General features: G+C 37.1%; 1 protein-coding gene across 1 annotated transcript in view; it reads right to left on the bottom strand.

The window, feature by feature from the left end:
• The window catches only part of NALCN (sodium leak channel, non-selective), a gene marked incomplete at its 5' end in the record, with an annotated part of 145,472 nt that overhangs the window by 14,385 nt on the left and 111,727 nt on the right, over positions 1-19,360 (bottom strand). The window contains 5 exon segments of the mRNA XM_042781961.1: positions 6,537-6,652; positions 7,326-7,458; positions 9,548-9,641; positions 14,008-14,156; positions 15,092-15,160. Coding sequence (XP_042637895.1) covers positions 6,537-6,652; positions 7,326-7,458; positions 9,548-9,641; positions 14,008-14,156; positions 15,092-15,160 — 561 coding nt within the window.

Genomic DNA, 19,360 nt, shown 5'->3' with positions numbered 1-19,360 from the left:
AATTTTATTTTATTTTTATTTTTATTTTTTTTTCTTTCTTTTTTCTGGTGTTTAGTTTGCTTGCATTTGTCTGTTTTAAAACTACTATTATTATTAATACTTTTGTCCTTTTTACTATTATTCCTTAGTCTTCCCCTCCCAGGTCCTAGTTGTCAGCTTTTTTCTTTTTCCCTGTTCCTGGTTGAAAAATTTTTTTAAAAAAATTTAATTATTTTCCCCTCTTTTTTTCTCATGGTTAATCCCATTCCTTGTTTTTCTTTTTGTATTTTTCCCATTTTTTCTTCATTATTCTCCTTCTCTATTTTTCTTCTCTTAGTGCCCTATCCCCAGATATTGCAGGTTTTTTTTTTTCCTTGTTTATCCCTTTTTTTTTTTTCTTAACTTCTTATTGTGATTTGGATGAAGGTTTACAGAACAAATCAGTTTTCCATTCCACAATTTATTCACATTTTGTTTCACGCCATTGATTGCAATCCCCACAGTGTAACATCGTCACTCAACACACTTCCTCCCTGTATTTTCCATTTCCATTCTTCTTTCTTATCTCTTCCTGCCTTTTGAACTTTGTTCCTAGGCAAATGTGACTCCTTCAATCTTGAATGGTTGAATTTTTTTTTTTTAAAGGAGTGTGTACCTACCTGGTGTTCATGTTCACCTTATACATCTGTATGCTATATTGTGTGTCAGAATGGCAGGGCCATGAGTTTAAGTCATTTAGCAATTATGATGCAGTTATCCCTTATGATGAGATCTAACATAATGTAATCACCTCCATGCTGAGATCTGCTATTAGCAGTTAATCAGTTGAAAGGAAGAATCCTTTGGGGTATGCCCTGCTTCTAATATATATATATGGAAAAGCTCTGGCAAAGTGCTCTGGCCTTTAGCTTGAGATTATGCACCTAGCTCATCATCATCTGGACTTGAACCAATGGCCTGCCATATTGCCTGCTGATCTTGGCATTGTTGCCATCACAACTTGTGAACCAACAGCCTGTCATTTTACCTGCAAATCTTGGAATCATCTACCCCTGATATCAGCAGCCTACTGTTTTGCCTACTGATCTTGGGTTTGTCAGTCCCTATGGTTGCATGAGTCAGGAGAAGATTCCAGCTTCATATATGACCCATGAACTTTGGACTTACCAGTATCTACAACTACATGAGCCACTTCTTTGACATAAATCTCTCTCTCTCTCTCTCTCTCCCCCCATAGATAGATAGATAGATAGATAGATAGATAGATAGATAGATAGTTGTTGTTAGGTGCCATTGAGTTAGCTCCAACTCATAGTGACCCTATGAACAATAGAAAGAAACACTGTCCGGTCCTGTATCAGCCCCACAGTCCTTGCTATTCCTGAGCTGATGGTTGCAGCCACTGTGTTGTTGAAGTCCTTCCCCTTTTTTGTTGAACCTCCACTTTACCGAGCATGATATCCTTCTAGAGGGAATGGTGCCTTTAGACAACATGACCAAAGTAAGTGAGAGGAAGTCTGGCCATTTTTGCTTCCAAGTAGCATTCCATCTGCACTTCTTCCAGGACAGATTTGGTAGTTCTTCAGGCAGTCCCTGGTACTTTCAGCATTCTTTGCTAACACTACTACTCAAAAGCATCAACTACTCATAGTGTACTACTCGTAACTACTTATAACTACTTAACTACTCATAACTACTCATCAATGACTCATAGTGACCCCTCCTTGGGTTTCTGAGGCAGTATCACTATGGAAGTAGATTGCCCAAGCTTCCTTCGGAGGAGTAGCTGGTAGGTTTGAACCACCAACCTTCTGATTAACAGTCAAATGCCTTAGGCACTAGGCCACCAGAGCTCCTAACTATTCTTTGGCCTTCATTATTCACTGTCCAGCTTTGACATGCATATGAGGCTGGGAGCTCTGGTAGCATAGTGCCTAAGGCACTTGACTGCTAACCAGAAGGCTGGCGGTTCCAGCCCACCAGCCACTCCTCTGAAGGAAGATGGGGCAATCTACTTCCATAGTGATACTGCCTCAGAAACCCAAGGAGGGGTCGCTATGAGTCAGGTCTGGCTCGAGGGCACATAACAACAACAACAACAACATGAGGGTATTGAAAATACCATGGCTGGGCTAGGAGCACCTTACTCTTCAAGGAGTCATCTTTGCTTCTCAGCATTTGAAAGAGGTCTTTTGCAGCAGATTTGCCCAATGTAATACTTCGTCTGATGTCTTGGCTGCTGCTTCCATTGGTGTTGATTTTAGAACCCAGTAATACAAAGTCTTTGACAACTTCAATTTTTTCTCCATTTACCATGATGCTGCTTATTGGTCCATTTGTGAGGATTTTCATTTTTTTTATTTTGAGGTGTAATCCATAGTGAAGGCTGTAGTCTCTAATCTTCATTAGTAAGTGCTTCAAGTTATCTTCACTTTCAGTAAACAAAGTTGTGTTGTGTGCATATCACAGGTTATTAATGAGTCTTCCTGCAATCCTGATGTCATGATCTTCTTCATATAGTCCAGCTTCTCAGATTATTTGCTCAGCATACAAATTGAATACGTATGGTGAAATGACACAACCATGACACACTCCCTTCCTGATTTTAAACCTGCAGTATTTCCTTGTTCTGTTTGAATGACAGCCTCCTGGTCCATGTACAGGTTCTTCATGAGCACAATTAAGTGTTCTGAAATTCCCATTCTTCTCAATGTTATCCATAATTTGTTATGATCCACACAATCGAACACTTTTGCATAATCAGTAAAAAAAGTAAACATCTTTCTGAAATTGTTTGCTTTCAGCCAAGATTCATGTAACATTAGCAATGATAACCCTTGTTTCATGTCCTCTTCTGAATCCAGCTTGCATATCTGGAAGTTCTCTGTCAATATACTGCTGCAACTGTTTTTGAATTATCTTCAGCAAGAATTTACTTGCATGTGGTATTAATGATATTGTTCGATACTTTCCACACTGTGGGATCACCTTTCTTTGGAATGTGTACAAATATGAACTCTTCCAGTCAGTTGGCCAGGTAGCTGTCTTCTAAATTTCTTGGCATAGATGAGTAAGTGCCTCCAGCACCACATCCATTTGTTGAAACATCTTAATGGGTATTCCATAAATTTTTGAAGTCTTATTTTTCATCAGTTCCTTCAGTGGAGTTTGTAATTCTTCCTTCAATACTGTTGATTCTTGATCATATGCCACCTCCTGAAATGGATGAACATCAACCAATCCTTTTTGGTATAGTGATTCTGTGTATTCCTTCCATCTCCTTTTGATGTTTCCTGCATCATTCAATATTTTGCCCATAGAATTTTTCAATATTGCAACTCAAGGCTTGAATTTTTTCTACGATTCTTTCAGCTTGAGAAATGCTGAGCATGTTCTTCTCTTTTGGTTCTCTAATTCCAAGTCTTTGCACATTTCATTATAATAATTGACTTTGTCTTCTCAAGCTCTTCTTTGATGACTTCCATCCAGCTGTTTTATCTTGTCATTTCTTCCATTTGCTTTAGCTACTCTCCCTTCAAGAACACATTTCAGAGTCTCTTTTTACATCAATTTTAGTCTTTCCTTCCTTTCCTGTCTCCTAAGGCATTTGACTGCTAACCAGAAGGCTGTTGTTTCAAACACACCAGCCACACCTCAGAAGAAAGATTGGGCAATCTACTTCTATAGTGATACTGCCTCAGAAACCCAAGGAGTGGTTGCTATGGGTCAAACCCGACTCAACAGCAGTGAGTTTGTTGGTTTTTTCTTTTTTTGCTTTCTTCATGGATGATGTTCTTGATGTCATCCCACAATTCCTCCAGTTTTCAGTCACTGTTCAATGCATCAAATCTATTCTTTAGATGGTCTCTAAGTTCAGGAGGGATATAATCAAGGTCATATTTTGGCTCTCATGGATTTCTTTTAATTGTCTTCAGCTTCAACTTGAACTTGTATATGAGTAGTTGATGGTCTGTTCCACAGTCAGCTCCTGGCCTTGTTTTGGCTGAAGACATTGAGCTTCTCCATTGCCTCTTTCCACAGATGTATCAGTCTGATTCCTGTGTACTCCATCTGGTGAAGTCCACATGTATAGCTGCTGTTTATGTTGTTGAAAACAGGTGTTTGCAATGAATCAGTTGCTGGTCTTGCAAAATTCTATCATGCAATCTCCAACATCATTTCCATTACCAAGGCCATATGCTCCAACTACTGGTAATTTTTCTTTGTTTTGTATTCCTATCACCAGTGATAATCAACACATCTTGATTGCATATTCGGCCAATTTCAGGCTGCATAAGTTGGCAAAATCTTCTATTTCCTCCTCTATGGCTTTGGTGGTTGGTGTGTAAATTAGCATAATAGTAGTATTAACTGGTCTTCCTTTTAGGCATATGGCTATTATCCTATCACTGATAGCATTGTACATCAGGGCAGATCCTGAAATAGTCTTTGTGATGATGAATGCCACACCATTTCTCTTCAAATTTTCATTTTCAGCATAGTAGATCATATGGTTGTCTGATTCAAAATGGCCAAAAGCAGTCCATTTTAGCTCACTAACACCTAGGATATAGGTCTTTATGTGTTCCACTTCTTTTTTGGCAACTTCCAATTTTACTAGAGTCATATTTCACACACTCCATGTATACATGATGAGTTGTACCACATCAGCAAATGGAGGTCCCAAAATTTTATCCATCCACATCATTAAGGTGGACTCTACTTTGAGGAGGAAGCTCTTTCCCAGTCATATTTTGAATGTGTTCTAAACTGAGGGGCTCATCTTCCGGCGCTGTATCAGACAATGTTTCAGGTCTATTCATAAAGTTTTCCAGAAATATATCAGACAATATTTCACTGCTATTCATAAGGTTTTCCCTGGCCAATTCTTTGAGAAATGGATGGCTCTTTCCTTCTTCTGAGTCTTTCTTAGTCTGGAAACTCTACTGAAACCTGTTCAACATGGCTGACCCTGCTAGTCTGTCAATTTGTCATACTGTGTTGGCTTGAATGTTGCTGTGAGATGGACAGATAGACAGATAGATAGATAGAAAAATTTGCTTCTCTACACGATTTACCTTTGCTTCTCTAGAGAATTTAGCCTAAGACATCCTGTCTGTTGTGTGGCTGAAAGTTGGCCCACAAGGGTAAGTTCAGTTCTAGGCTTGAAAGGTGACTAACAGCCATAGTCTCGGTGACATCAGTCTCTGTCTGACTGATCCTCATCTTTTTTATAGTTTTGAGTTTTGTTCCACATTTTTCTTCCACTCTATCCAGGGCCTTCTAATGTGATCCCTTTCAGAATTGGTGATGGGAGCTGGGTACCATTTACTTCTTTAGTCTCAGAGATATGGAGGCCAAGAATTGTATACTCCATTAGGCCTTTGGACTAATGGTTCTGTGCATCTTTGATTTTCTTCACTCTTCTTTACTCTGGATTGGAAGAGATCAATAGTTTCACCTTAGATAGCCATACAAAGCTTTTAAGTCTCAAACACTACTCACCAAAGTTGGATATAGAACATTTTCTTTTTGGACTATGTTGTGCCAATTGACCGTCATGTCCCCTGAAACTATGGTCTTGTGCCTCTATGGCCAGTGACTAATTCCCTCAAGGTATTTGGTTATAGCTAAGACATTTTCATAACTTTGCACCCTGTATATTCTACAATATTCCTGGACATATTAGCAGCACATATAAATACATATGTAGAAATATTTCTTTCAAACCTATATATATATGTATACTCATGCATGTAGTCCCATTCACTTTCATATACCTGTTCAGCTTTCATGCCTATCTGTATATCCACTTGTAAATTATTGTTAACAATGTTATTGCCAGATTGTATATGTAATAGTATTTACATCTCTTGCTTTTATCACTTCTTGAAGTTGTTGTTATTTCAATGTTTATTTTTTGTTATTCACAGTTAGAATGTGAGCACTATGAGTCTGGGAGGTCTTTTCATTCTGCTCATTGCTATATCCTCAGTGCCATAAACACTTTGCCTGAGTGTTTTCTTGGTTGAAGAAGGAAGAGGAGGAGAAGAAGTAACAGCAGCTGCTTTGGCTAATTCCAGAATACCTTGGGCAAGTTTGATGATTACCATTTTCAAGTAATAACTCAAAATTAATTGAAAATAGTAGCTTCTAGATCCCACTTAACTCAATTATACTTTTAATCATGGTGACTGTTTTATGTTGAAGTAATCATGAACATATAATATACTGGCCTCTTGGTAGTTTTAATTTTACTTTTTCCTCCTGCCCTAAGCCCAAGGTTGATTTTTTCCATTCTCTCTTGGCTTTGTTTCTTTGCTTATCTTCTGAAAGTTTGAAAAAGATGATGTTCATGGTTTGACATGAAGAGAAACAATTTTTCCCCTTCCCTCCTTGAATATTCTGTTGAAGTGTCAATGACAGACTTCTACGGTTCAGAAATAGCCATTCAAAATCCAGTATATGTTAATTGCCAATGACAAAGACATCTAAATGTTTGAGATATGACAGTAAGTCTACCGGTGCAGGGGTGAAACAGCAATCTATTCCCCTACCTCTCTTTTATCATCCACCATATTCCATATGATTTGAAAATGACGAAGATCATTATAACTTAAAAGCTGGTCCTCCTCAGTGGAATAAAACAAGGAGAAATTCTCCACAATTATAGCTAGGGGAGAAAAAATGAAACAAAAGAAAAATTTAGAGATTAGATAATTCTGTGAGTATGTCATTTTGTAGAGAAAGTAAAACACCTATTATAAGTAATAGATTTTATCACCTCCATTATAAACCACATTTTTAAAGTGCTTTCAGTACAGTTTCCAAATTGGAATGTTTTACACTTGGACTAAGCTATTTATGCAGCTCATGCCTTTCCAAAACATGAGGGTCAAGAGCACAACACACACTCTGTGTATCTAGCTACTCATGCCAGCTGGCTTCAGCTCTTAGTTGAGCGTTCCAGGGCGCGTTTTAAAGGTCAAATTGAGTTCTGTGTGGCCCCAAAGCTGAGTGAATGTGTGCCTTTCAAAAACATAAATGTGACATTTTGAGGCTGAAAAGGTAGCCCTTCCTGATATTTGTTCAACTCAATCTACAAGAAGAGCTCTTTTGAAATTAATGATCATAATAAATAGTACAACTCTTGAAATTGCAATCAACTGTCATTTACATACCTTTCAAAGGTCTTTTCAGCTTTTGGATTGAGAGGCAACAATTTATAATTAATGCCATGAAATACCCACCCCAAGCGATCCAGGATAATTACTTGAAAATTGTACATAATTATCTAAGTACCTGTGTGTAAAGATATTAAAAAATATTCAATGAACATCACTTACCTACAAGCAGATTTAGCATGATGTAGGCAATGATGACATAAAATGAACAGAAATACATAAGTGCCCCAGCATAATTTCCACAGTCTGTTGCCCAGTACGTAAATTCATCTGGAGTACAAAAAGGAGGCTGAACCTTTGGACCAGTGGGCAGAAGAGAGAGGAGAGGGTGAAAGCAGAGAAGAATACAATTTCTGTTAGCTGCAGCTAATGAACATACTCTTAACTGTACAAAATATAATTAACATCAAAGTAATCTTGCCAAAGCTACGTACCTTGGTACAGGAGCTATAGCAAAATCAAAAGTAATATTTCGTTTATTCTATGCTTCTAATCCTAAAGAATCTCAAATTCATTGCTAATTCTAGAATCACAGTAGAAATTAACTGATTCTCTCAACTGGATACATTTTTGCCACCTCTACTATCTCCAAGTGAGATAGTATCACTGTTGTGCCAATCACAAAAAGTCTCCAAATGAAAAGGCATTTTTTAAGATAAATTTTTCTGATTTAAACATTGGATTAAACTATAGGAAGGAAGATTATGTATAATTTATAATATAAATTCATAATCATTATATATAATTTATTATATAAATTCATATAAAATTTACATAAATTCATCTTGAAATTATTTAAGGAGATACCAGTAATCTCCATTCCTGGAGAAGTTATGGAAGGTTAATGAATAGCATAGGACTCAAAATCATAGTCTTACAATTATTCAGTAGCCCAATAAAATGCCACCATCTCTGAGAAACCTTCCTGGTTTCTCTTAAAGAAAGGGGGAAAAAAAAACCCTAGCTATTTCTTTCTTTACATTGCCATAGTATTCTGCTTATACTGTTATTGAGAATTTACTTAATTCTGTCTTGTATTATATTGGATTTGTTCAATTCTATCCATATTCATTCATGAATTAATAGCTACTGTGAACTAGGCTTGTCCCAAGTGTTGGGGATACACTGGTAAACATGGGGAAACCAGTCTAGGGAATGACGTAGACACTGTCTAGAGCTTCATTGTCCAACATACTAACTGCTAGCTACATGTTACTATTTAAATTTACATGTAGATTAAAGTTAATTAACATAAAATAAAATAAAACATTTAGTTCCTCAGTCACACTAGCAACATTTCAAGTTCTCAGTAGCCACATATGCCTAGGGATTCATTAACTAGACAGCATAGATACAGAACATTTCCATCATTGGAGAACTTCCTGTTGGACAGCACTGGTACAGAGGGAAAGAAAGATATTAAATAAAATCATTAAGCCAAGGAGCCTTGGTGGCACGATGCTTAAGTGCTTGGCTGCTAAATAAAATGTTGGTGGTTCAAAACCACCAGCTGCTCCATGGGAGAAAGATTTGGCAGTCTGCTTCAATAAAGAGTTACGCCTTGGAAATCCTGTGGAGGTAGCTCTATTCTATAAGTCAGAACAACTTGATGGAAGTGGGTGAGTAAGAACACAAAGGAGTCCCTGAGTGGTGCAAACGGTTAATGCATTGGCTGCTAGCTAACTCAAAGGCTGGAGTTGTGATTCCACCCAGAGGCACCTGAGAAGAAAGTCCTGGAGGGCAATTTTTGAAAATTATCCATTAAAAACCCTACAGAGAAGAATTCGTCTCTGACACACATGGGGTCACCATTAGTCAGAATCCACTAGGCTCTACTTGGTTTATTGACTTTAAGAACACAGAATGGGCAGTTTTCAGAGGGCTGGATTCCTTAAGAAACAAATGTTTAAATCTATGACCTGAAAAATGAAAGATGATGGAAAATTAACTCAGTGAAAGGTGGATACCAAAGGGAGAACAGATCAAAACCTTTGACCTAAGCTCCTTGAGAATGTCTTGGAATTGTTGAAGACTTAGCACCAGCATATGGCCGGAACAAACCAGGAGCTCAGTGGACTGCTGCTGAATAAATGAAAGAAGTAGAGCTCCCCTGTTTATGCTTGACTGCAAAAAGGTTAAAGATGGGCGTGGAAGAGCAATGCTCACCTGATGTATGTTTGTTGATTGGCTCTACAACAGCTCAAGTTGGGTAAGTGAATGTCTTTCTATGTAGATTTATCTTGTAATGTAAAATAATGTAATTTTATGGACTGAAAGGCTGGGACACATATTTTGAACCAGAGACTTCACGTTACTAATAATGTACTGCCAAAGAGTTCCCTGATTCTAAGTCGAGGCAGTGTTAGTAATGAAAAGATACTTACCATACAGTCATGCATAATTTTGTTCCAATCTTCTCCTGTGACAATGCGAAACAACACAGTGATAGCTTTGCCAGCTGAAGAAAAGTTTGCATGCCTAATTTCAGGAAAAAAAAATCTGAATATGAGTTTGCTACCATCAAAATAGGTGGATTTTGCAGCAGATTTGGTTTCTAATGTTACCATTTCCAAAAATTGCATGCACTTATTTGTTTATTTGTACTTGCCCCCATTCTGTTAGCTGTCTAAACAACTCATGCCTACCACAGCCTCACCAGTTTATTGCCATATATCTTGAATGACTGAATGAGCAAACCTTGCTGATTCAAAAGGATTCATTATTTCACACGTGCTCTAAAAGGTATAGCAAATATGTATTAAATAATAAGCAATTTCTGCAATTAGACACATTTATGTACACTTAGTTGTGTTAGGACTTTATTACTATTTTTTTAAAACTATGAGACACTTCCATAAAACTCAAGACAATCTTTGAAAATACTTTTCACATATAACAGCCTTTGTGGGTGGTTTTATCTTCCCATGTTTGGCTAAAACAAACAAACAAAAACAAAGCCAACTCAAAACTGTTTTTAGGTGCCATCAAGTCAACTCCAACGCATAGTGAACCTATGTGCAACAGAACAAAACATCACCCAGTTGTGATCTATCCCCACAATCCTTGCTATACTTGAGCCCTTGAGATACTCAAAATTATTCAATCTAAAATAATAATTATATATATATAAGTACATACACACAGATACATACACATGTATATATATATATGTATATATCTGTGTGTACATGTACATATATATGTATGTGTCTGTGTGTGTATGTACATATATATACATAAGAGAAAAAAACCTCACTGCTGTTGAGTCAATCCTGACCCATAGCAACCCCTCCTTGGATTTCCGAGGCAATGTCTCTACAGAAGTAGATTGCCCAACCTTCTTTCCAAGGAGTGACTGGTGGCTGGTGGATTTGAACCTTCAGCCTTCTGGTTAGCAGTCAAATGCCTTAGGCACTATGCCACCAGAGCTCCTATGTACATATATATATATATATATACCCGTAATTTATATATACACACACACACATAAAAGCAATGTGCCATGACTCATCTTTCAGTTTGTTAGAGTATGGTGGCTTACATGTTGCTGTGATGCTGGAAACTATGCCATTGGTATTTAAACTACTAGCAGGGTCACCCATTGTGGATAGGTTTCAGAAGAGTTTCCAGACTAAGAAGATGGAGAAGAAGGACATGGCTATCTATTTCTATAAAAAAAAAAAAAGGCTTTCTTTAGCTGAAAACCTTATGAATAACAGTAGAACATTGCCTGATACAGTGTGAGAAGATGAACCTCCCAGGCTGGAAGGCACACAAAACATGACTAGGGAAAACTGCCTCCTTAAATCAGAATCAAACTTAATGACATGGATGGAGTAAAACTTTTGAGACCTTCATTTGCTGATGTGGTACAACTCAAAATGAGATGAAACAGCTACATTATCCATTAATAATTTGAATGTGGTATGTACGAAGTATGAATCTAGGAAAATTTGTATTTGTTGTTGTTGTTGTTATGTGCCGTCAATTCGGACCCAACTCATAGCGACCCCTCCTTGGGTTTCCGAGGCAGTATCACTACGGAAGTAGATTGCCCCATCTTCCTTCAGAGGAGTGGCTGGTGGGTTTGAACCGCCAGCCTTCTGGCTAGCAGTCAAGTGCCTTAGCCACTCTGCTACCAGAGCTCCCCTAGGAAAGTTATAAGTTCTCAAAAATGAATTGTAACACACAAAGATCAATATGCTAGGCAATAATGAGCTGAAATGGGTTGGTATTGGCCATTTTGAACCAGACAATCATATGGTCTAGTATGCTCGGAATAAAAAATTGAAGAAGAATTGCACCACATTCATAAAGAACATTTCAGGATCTGTCCTGAAGTACAATGCTGTCAGTAACAGGATAATATCCATACCCAAATAGGAAAGACCAATTAATATGACTATTATTCAAATTTGTGCACCAACCACTAAAACAAATGATGAAGAAATTGAAGGGTTTTACCAACTTCTGTAGTCTGAAACTGATCAAACATACAATCAAGATGCATTGGGAATTACCAATTGGAATATGAAAGTTGGAAACAAAGAAGTAGCATCAGTAATTGGAAAATATGGCCTTGGTGATAGAAACAACACTGACAATCTCATGATAGAATTTTGCAAGACCAACTACTTATTCACTGCAAATACTCTTTTCAACAACATAAACGGTGACCATACACATAGACCTTGCCAGATGACATACATAGAACTGAAGAAAATTCAAGCCTCGAGTTGCAATATTGAAAGATCTTATAGGAAAAATACTGAACAGTGCAGGAAGCAGTGAAGGAAGCTGGAAGGAATATAGAGTCACTGTATCAAAAACAACTGGCCAATGTCCAACCATTTCAAGATGTAACAGATGATCAAGAACTGATGGTATTGAAGGAAGAAGTCCAGGCTACACTGAATGTACTGGAAAAAAGAAAAAAAAAGGCACCAGGAATTGATGGAATACCAATCAAGATGTTTCAATAAACAGATATAACACTGGAAGCGCTCACTCATCTATGCCACAAAATTTGAAAGCCAAGTACCTGGGCAACTGACTGGAAGAGATCCATATTTGAGCCCATCCCAAAGAAAGGTGATACAACAGAATGCCGAAATTGTCAAACAATATCATTATTATCACATGCAAGTAAACTTTTACTGAAAATAATTCAAAAACAGTTGCAGCAGTACATCGACTGGGAACTTCCAGAAATCCAAGCTGGATTCAGAAGAGGATGTGGAAGGAGGGATATCATTGCTGATGTCAGATAGATCTTGGCTGAAAGGAGAAAATATCAGAAAGATGTTTACCTATATTTTACTAACTGTTAAAAGGTATTTGACTATACATCATAGCAAATTATAGATAACATTACAAAGAATGGGAACTCAAGAACATGTAATTGTGCTGATGAGGAAATTATATAGAACAAGGGGCAGTCATTCAAACAGAACAAGGGGATACTGCATGATTTAAAATCAGGAAGGGTGTGTGTCAGAGTTGTATCATTTCACCTTCGTTATTCAGTCTGTTTGCTGACTGAACAAATAACAGCAGAAGCTGGACTGTATGAACAAAAGCACATGACTCATTAACAACCTGCAATATGCAGATGACACAACCATGCTTGCTGAAGGTGAAGAAGGCTTGAAGCACTTACTGAAGAAGATTAAAGACTACAGTCTTCAGTATGGATTACATCTCAACATAAAACAAAAATCTTCACAACCAGACCAAAAAGCAACATCATGATGAGTGGAGAAAAGATTGAAGTTGCCAAGGATTTTATTTTACTTGGATCCATAATCAAGGCTTATGGAAGCAGCAGTCAGGAGATCAAATGACATATTGCACTGGGTAAAAGTGCTGCAAAAGTCCTCCTTAAAGTGTAAAGAGCAAAGGTGTCACACTGAGGAATAAGGTGCACCTGACCCAAGCCATGATATTTTGAATCACCTCATACACATGCAAAATCTGAACAATGAATAAGGAAAACTGAAGAATTGATGCATTTGAATCATGGTGTTGGAGAAGAATATTGAATGTACTATGGAATGCCAGAACAAACAGTCTTGGATGAAGTAGAGTAATAATGCACCTTAGAAGTGAGATGGCAAGAGTTCACCTCCGGGACTTTGATTATGTTGTCAGGAAGAAACAGTCCCTGGAAAAGGATCTAATGTTTGGTAAAGTAGAGAGTCAGCAAAAAAAGAGAAAGACCCTAAATGAGACCTTGCAACAATGGGCTTAAACATAGCAATGATTGTGATGATGGTGCTGGATCAGGCAGTGTTTCATTCTGTTGTACAAAAGGTTGCTATGAGTAGTGACTGACTCGGCAGCACCTAACAACAACAACATTAGCAACATGTGGGTAGAAAAAATGCTGTAATTCATCAGGATATTGGCAGAGGCTACCCCTGAGTGGTGGACTAGCGGACAATTTTTGTTTTCTCTTACTTCTGAATTTTCTAAGTTTCAGAGTAAAGATGCAGGTCTTTTTCAATTAGAAAAATGGTATTTAAAATGTGAGAAAATTATTTCTTTTATCTCCAATTCATTGCTTTCCTCCTCTCATCTTTAATAGACAAAAAGGAAGAAAATTCAGATTATTATTATTTCAATTCATTCTTTTATTGTGTAAAATATCTATAACAAACATTTTCCATTTCAACACTTTTCATATGTCCAGTTCAGTGACATTAATTATTTTTACCTTTATGTGCAACTACACCATAGTCTGTTTCCAAATTTTCCTATCCTTAAAAACTCAGATTTTTGTTTATGATCTTGCAACTAAAAACGTTTCCTTGACAAATGAACAAATATTTAAATATGCACCAACCTGTTAATATTCTCGCCATATTTCACAGTACCAAATAAAACAACTCCAGCAAAAGCATAACACAGCAGCAATAAGAACATTCCTACTATGATAAAGAAGCTTTTGTACATGCTGACTACTACTGTCAGGAGCAGCATCTTTAATGTTACCTGTGTTTGGGGAGGGAGAAAGGGGAGGAGAGAGAAGATTTCCATTTATTAAGTCATGGAAGACTTGGGAAGTAAATAATATTTAAGCAGGTTGGCCTAAGAATGATTCTTAAGGATATCATATGAAAATTGCTTCCTACAATATATTGTTCTAAAACGATTAAGCATAGAGAAAGTCTACTCCAAAATGTTCTTTTTCACCAAATTAATAAAAGTAATTCTCTAAACTTTTTAGCTCTCTTTTCTCTTACCTTACTCCCTAATTCTCTATGATAAGGACTACACTTTTTTCTTTTTTTGGTGTATAGCAAATAGGCTTAGATTTCTCCCACAAATAGAATTTCACAAAAAGAAAACCTAAACAGTGAACAATGGTATAGTAACAGAATGCAATGTTAAATATATTGATGATGTGGATATATGGAATGTGCATATGAATTGCTAGTAACAAAAAAGGAAGCTGTTCTAAAAATTTTTTTTGAATGTTGAATGCATGCATACATATTAACAAAGATGTAAAGAAAACTGAAATCACACAGGGGTGACTATTTTTTAAAATAATACTTTTTTATCAGTAAAGCTATTTAACTTTATTAAAGATAAAATCAATAAGAAATAAAGGAGCATTAAGAAAAACTGTTGGTTTTTGCTTTCACAGCTGATACCATCTTTATTTGATGGCTGAATTCTCTTAACAAATACAAAGAAGAAATAAAATGACTAAATGATAGGAAACACATCACAAGATACCTAAACTACTGATCCATTTTTATATTTAATATTTGTTAACCTTGACTTATGATTTCTAGTAATTTGTTGACCACAGTCCTGATTGACACAGAATGAGGACTCAGAAGGACAGCTAAAGTCAAATAGTCGGTGTTCCCTCCTTCAATTTTATGTAACTTTTGGTATGTTCTTCAGGATGTACTTACATGCTTTCCACAGATAGAGAAGAATCTAAAGACAATCACACATGCACCCATCATGTATGTGTATGCATTCTGAAATTTAAACAGAAGAGAGCCTCTCATAATTTGCACAAAAGGTTTTGTTACAGTTTCATTTCTCATTTTAAGTCTTCTGGGAAGTCTCATGAATAATTAGTTTAATAAAATGTGAAGATTCCTTTAAGAAATTTATCTAAAAAGGTACTGAAAAGGTCACTGCCAAAACTCATGAATAAATATTAAATATAAAATCAAATCTTAAATGAAACTTTGGTTCTGTTTTGCTCAGCTGAGTTCCATATTTAAAAATTTATTTTACCTAAAATAATGACTAGTTCCTGTGAGGACAGGATGAAGAAAACAGGATGACAAGGCAACATGAAAAAGTAAAGAGTAAAGAAGTGGAGAAGAGATACAGGAATCTTGGCAAGGGGGAGGTCGGATGTTGGGAAAGATGGTTAGAAGCCACATTCCTCTCTGAAGATCTTTGGAGATCTCTGAAGACCAGCTAGCCACATGAGCATTATTGCAGGCTCATTTCAGGGAAGTCTCACTAGTTAGAAAGACATCCAGTTATTTCTTCAAGTGTGTGATTAGCCATATGAGATGACTACATAACTGTGCATTTTGTGACTAAGAAAGCTTTCACCTCAGCTGAGAAACAGAGATCCCACTAGTGGTGACTGCAATAACAACTTTGGCATTAAACGGATGCCAAAGCTTGATTAGTCTCTAGGAGGATTGCCTAGCCAAGTGACAACAGTCACAGATGGGCACTTGGGAAGGGGGTCCAGTGAGCTCCTTGGTGAGGCACAAGTAAATGAGTGTGTCTGCAAAGAAGTATCCTTGAATATGACCAAGGACAACAACTTTCCTTCACAATAGTTTAATGAAGAATGAGCATCCTGCCAAGACCAGAGGTGCCTGGAGAAGAAAAGAGGAAGGTAGAAAAGGCAAGTTGGTCTTTTTGGCCTAAATTTTCTCCCTGTGGATGTCTGGGATTAGGAAACTTGTACTCTTCTACTGGGAATCAGTGAATTACCGTGTGAGTACAATTTATCTTTAGAAAGATAAACATGAGCCTTGTTGTTTCTTCTTTCCATGTTGATTCAAGACCTATTATAGATACCTTCTCCCTTTATGTTCTGGAAGTGATGATACCTAACAGATTCTAGGGTGATGATTTAAATTCTTAATTTAAATTATCCAGATTGATTATGTCTATATACACAAAGTCTGATACATATCTACTTACTCACACAAATTTTACCATGCTCCTCTTGCTTCTACTCCAGTTACACTCTCTAGCATCCCTCCATGAGGAACACTTTTCCATCATAGGGACAGCTGCCTGAATTTGTCTCCTCTTATCCAACAGATTGAACTCAACCATCATTCTCTCAGGGAAATCTTCCTGGATCTCTCTGAAGAAGTCACGTCTCTCAGTTACGAATTTAATTGTGTTTCTCAAAAAGATATAGTGATGTTTTAACCCTTGTACCAGTGAATATGACCTTGTTTGGAAAGAGTAAATCTTTGAAGATGTTATTAATTTAATGAGGTCATACTAGAGTAGTAGTAGACCTCACGTGATTTTCATCAAACCTATAAAGAATAGATAATATAATAATTATATATTATATATATAACAATTATACTATATATATAATGTATAATCCCACTTTTACATCACTTCCATAAGGAGGGAAGGAGAGGGCAGAAGTCTTTATGTGTCTGTTGACATTAAGGGAAGGAAGGTAAGGATCACTGAGGACAAATAGCTTGATCAAGGGTGGAAAATAGTGTAGCCTAGACTAGGACTCAGATCTTCCAGTTCTACATCGTCCAATATGGTAACCACTAACAATATGTGATTACTGAGCTCTTTAAATGTGGCAAGTCCAAATTATGATGTGTTGTGTGTGTAAAATACACACTCAATCTAAGACTTAGCATTAAAAAAAAGATGAGTTACCTTATTAATACTACTTATATTGATCATACGTTGAAATAATAGATCTTTTGATATGTTGTTGTTGTTGTTGTGTGCCATCGAGTTGATTCTGACTCATAGTGATCCTATAGGCCAGAGTAGAATGGTTCTATTGATTTCCAATGCTGTAAATCTTTACAGAAAGACTGACATTTTTCTCTCATAGAGAGTCTGATGGGTTCGAACCACTGACTTAAGTTAGCAACTGAATACTCCACCACTGTGCCACCAGGGTTCCTTCCCCTTCAAAACCAAACCAAACTCATTACTGTCAAGTCAAGTCTGAATACAGCAACTCTATAAACAGAGGAGGATGGCCCCATAGGATTTCCAACGCTGTAATTTTTTATGGAAGCAAACAGCCACATCTTTCTCCCACAGAGTGGCTGGTGGGTTTGAACCACTGACTTTTTGGTCAGTGGCTGAGTGCTTAACCACTGTGCTAGCAGGGCTCATTCCTTCTCCTTCCAAACTCTCTCACTGCCATTGAACTAATTTTGACTCTTAGCAACCCCCATGGACTTTCCAAGGCTGTACATCTTTATGGAAGTAGACTACCTCATCTTTCTTCCATGGAATGGCTGGTGGGTTTGAACTACTAACCTTTTCATTAGCAACCAAATGCCTTAACCGCTACACCACTAGAGCTTCTCTTTTCTGGGCTGAAAATATATGATTAAATTAATGTCATCTGTTTCTTTCCCCCCTCTTTTTTTTTTTTTTAAATGTGGCTCTTAGAATATTTTAACTTGCATCTATGGACCATATTATATTTCTATTGAACAATATAGCTCTACATTACTCCTAGTCAAGTATATCAATAGCTATAGACTTTGACTTGGATCTCAGACTGAATGGAGGGTGGTGTTGTTGTTGTTGTTAAGTGCTATTGAGTCAGCTTCAACTTACAGTGACCCTTTATACAACAGTATAAAACACTGCCCGGTTCTGTACCATCCTCATAATCCTTACTATACTTGACCCCATCATTGCAGCCACTGTATAAATCCATCTTGTTGAGGGTCTTCTCCTTTTTTGCTGACTCTCAACTTTACCAAGCATAATATCCTTCTCCAAGGAATGGTCCCTTTTGACAATATGACCAAAATAGGTGAGATGAAGTCTGGCCATTCTCACTTTCAAGAAGTATTCCAACTGTACTCCATCCAGGACAGATTTGTTAGTTCTGAAGGTCCATCATACTTTCAGCATTATTCACCAACACAACTCAAAAGCATCAACCCTTCTTCGGTTTCCCTTATTCATTGTCCAGCTTTCACATTCATATTAGGCAATTGAAAAATAGCATGGCTTGGGTTAGGCACACCTTAGTCTTCAAAGACACATCTTTGCTCTTCAACATTTTAAAGAGGTCTTTTGCGGATTTGTCCAGTGTAATACGATGCCTGATTTCTCGACTGCTGTTTCCATCAGGCTTCATTGTGGATCCAAGTAATATGAAAGCTTTGACAACTTCAATCTTTTCTCTATTTATAATGAATGGAAGATAGGGAGATTTGAGGTATTTTAAGTAAAATTGTGAGAACACAGGTTTTGGGCTGGAGAATGATATGCTTTAGAGAAAGGAAGATGGATGTCTAGTGGGAAATAAGGCAGCAAGAGTATCTAAGAATCAACCATGAAATATTGATTATAATATAGTGGAATGGATGCTACACTTCAGCTCACTTAGCTTGCGTGTTTGATGGTTTCCGTCATCTTTGTTTCATTCTTCCTCTCTCTCTTGTTTTCATCCTTCGGTTAAGTTAGAAAATCTTTACAGTACTTCTCTTTCCAGCTTACACACCCTATAACTTTGAGGGGCAAGATTGTGTCTGCCTGAAGAGTGTAGATGACTGCTGCATATACAGATGTGTATAGAATGTGTGACTGAGTCTAAGAGCCTCTTAAGATCAAAGCTGTGTTTGAGAGAGGTTAATACAACCCCTAAGAGTAGATTGACAGAGTGAAATAAGTCTAGAAACAGAGATACCAAATCAAATATCCAAACCCACTGCCATCAAGTCAATTCCGACTCATAACAACCTTTTTTTTTCCAGGATAGGAAAGGAAGTTTTTATTTTTTTATTTTATTTTTATATTTTTTTTTATTGTGATTTGGGTGAAGATTTACAGAGCAAATTCACTTTCCATACAGCAATTCACATATACTTTGTCTCATGTCATTGACCACAGTTTACCACAATGCAACAGCTTCCCTCCCACTTCCTCATCATAGTTACCTCTTCCCAGTGTCCATC

Source organism: Orycteropus afer, unplaced genomic scaffold (genome assembly GCF_000298275.1).
Source record: "Orycteropus afer afer isolate SDZICR_OR568_19922 unplaced genomic scaffold, OryAfe1.0 scaffold00206, whole genome shotgun sequence".
Taxonomy (NCBI): domain Eukaryota; kingdom Metazoa; phylum Chordata; class Mammalia; order Tubulidentata; family Orycteropodidae; genus Orycteropus; species Orycteropus afer.
This window is presented reverse-complemented; position numbering and strand designations above follow the sequence as displayed.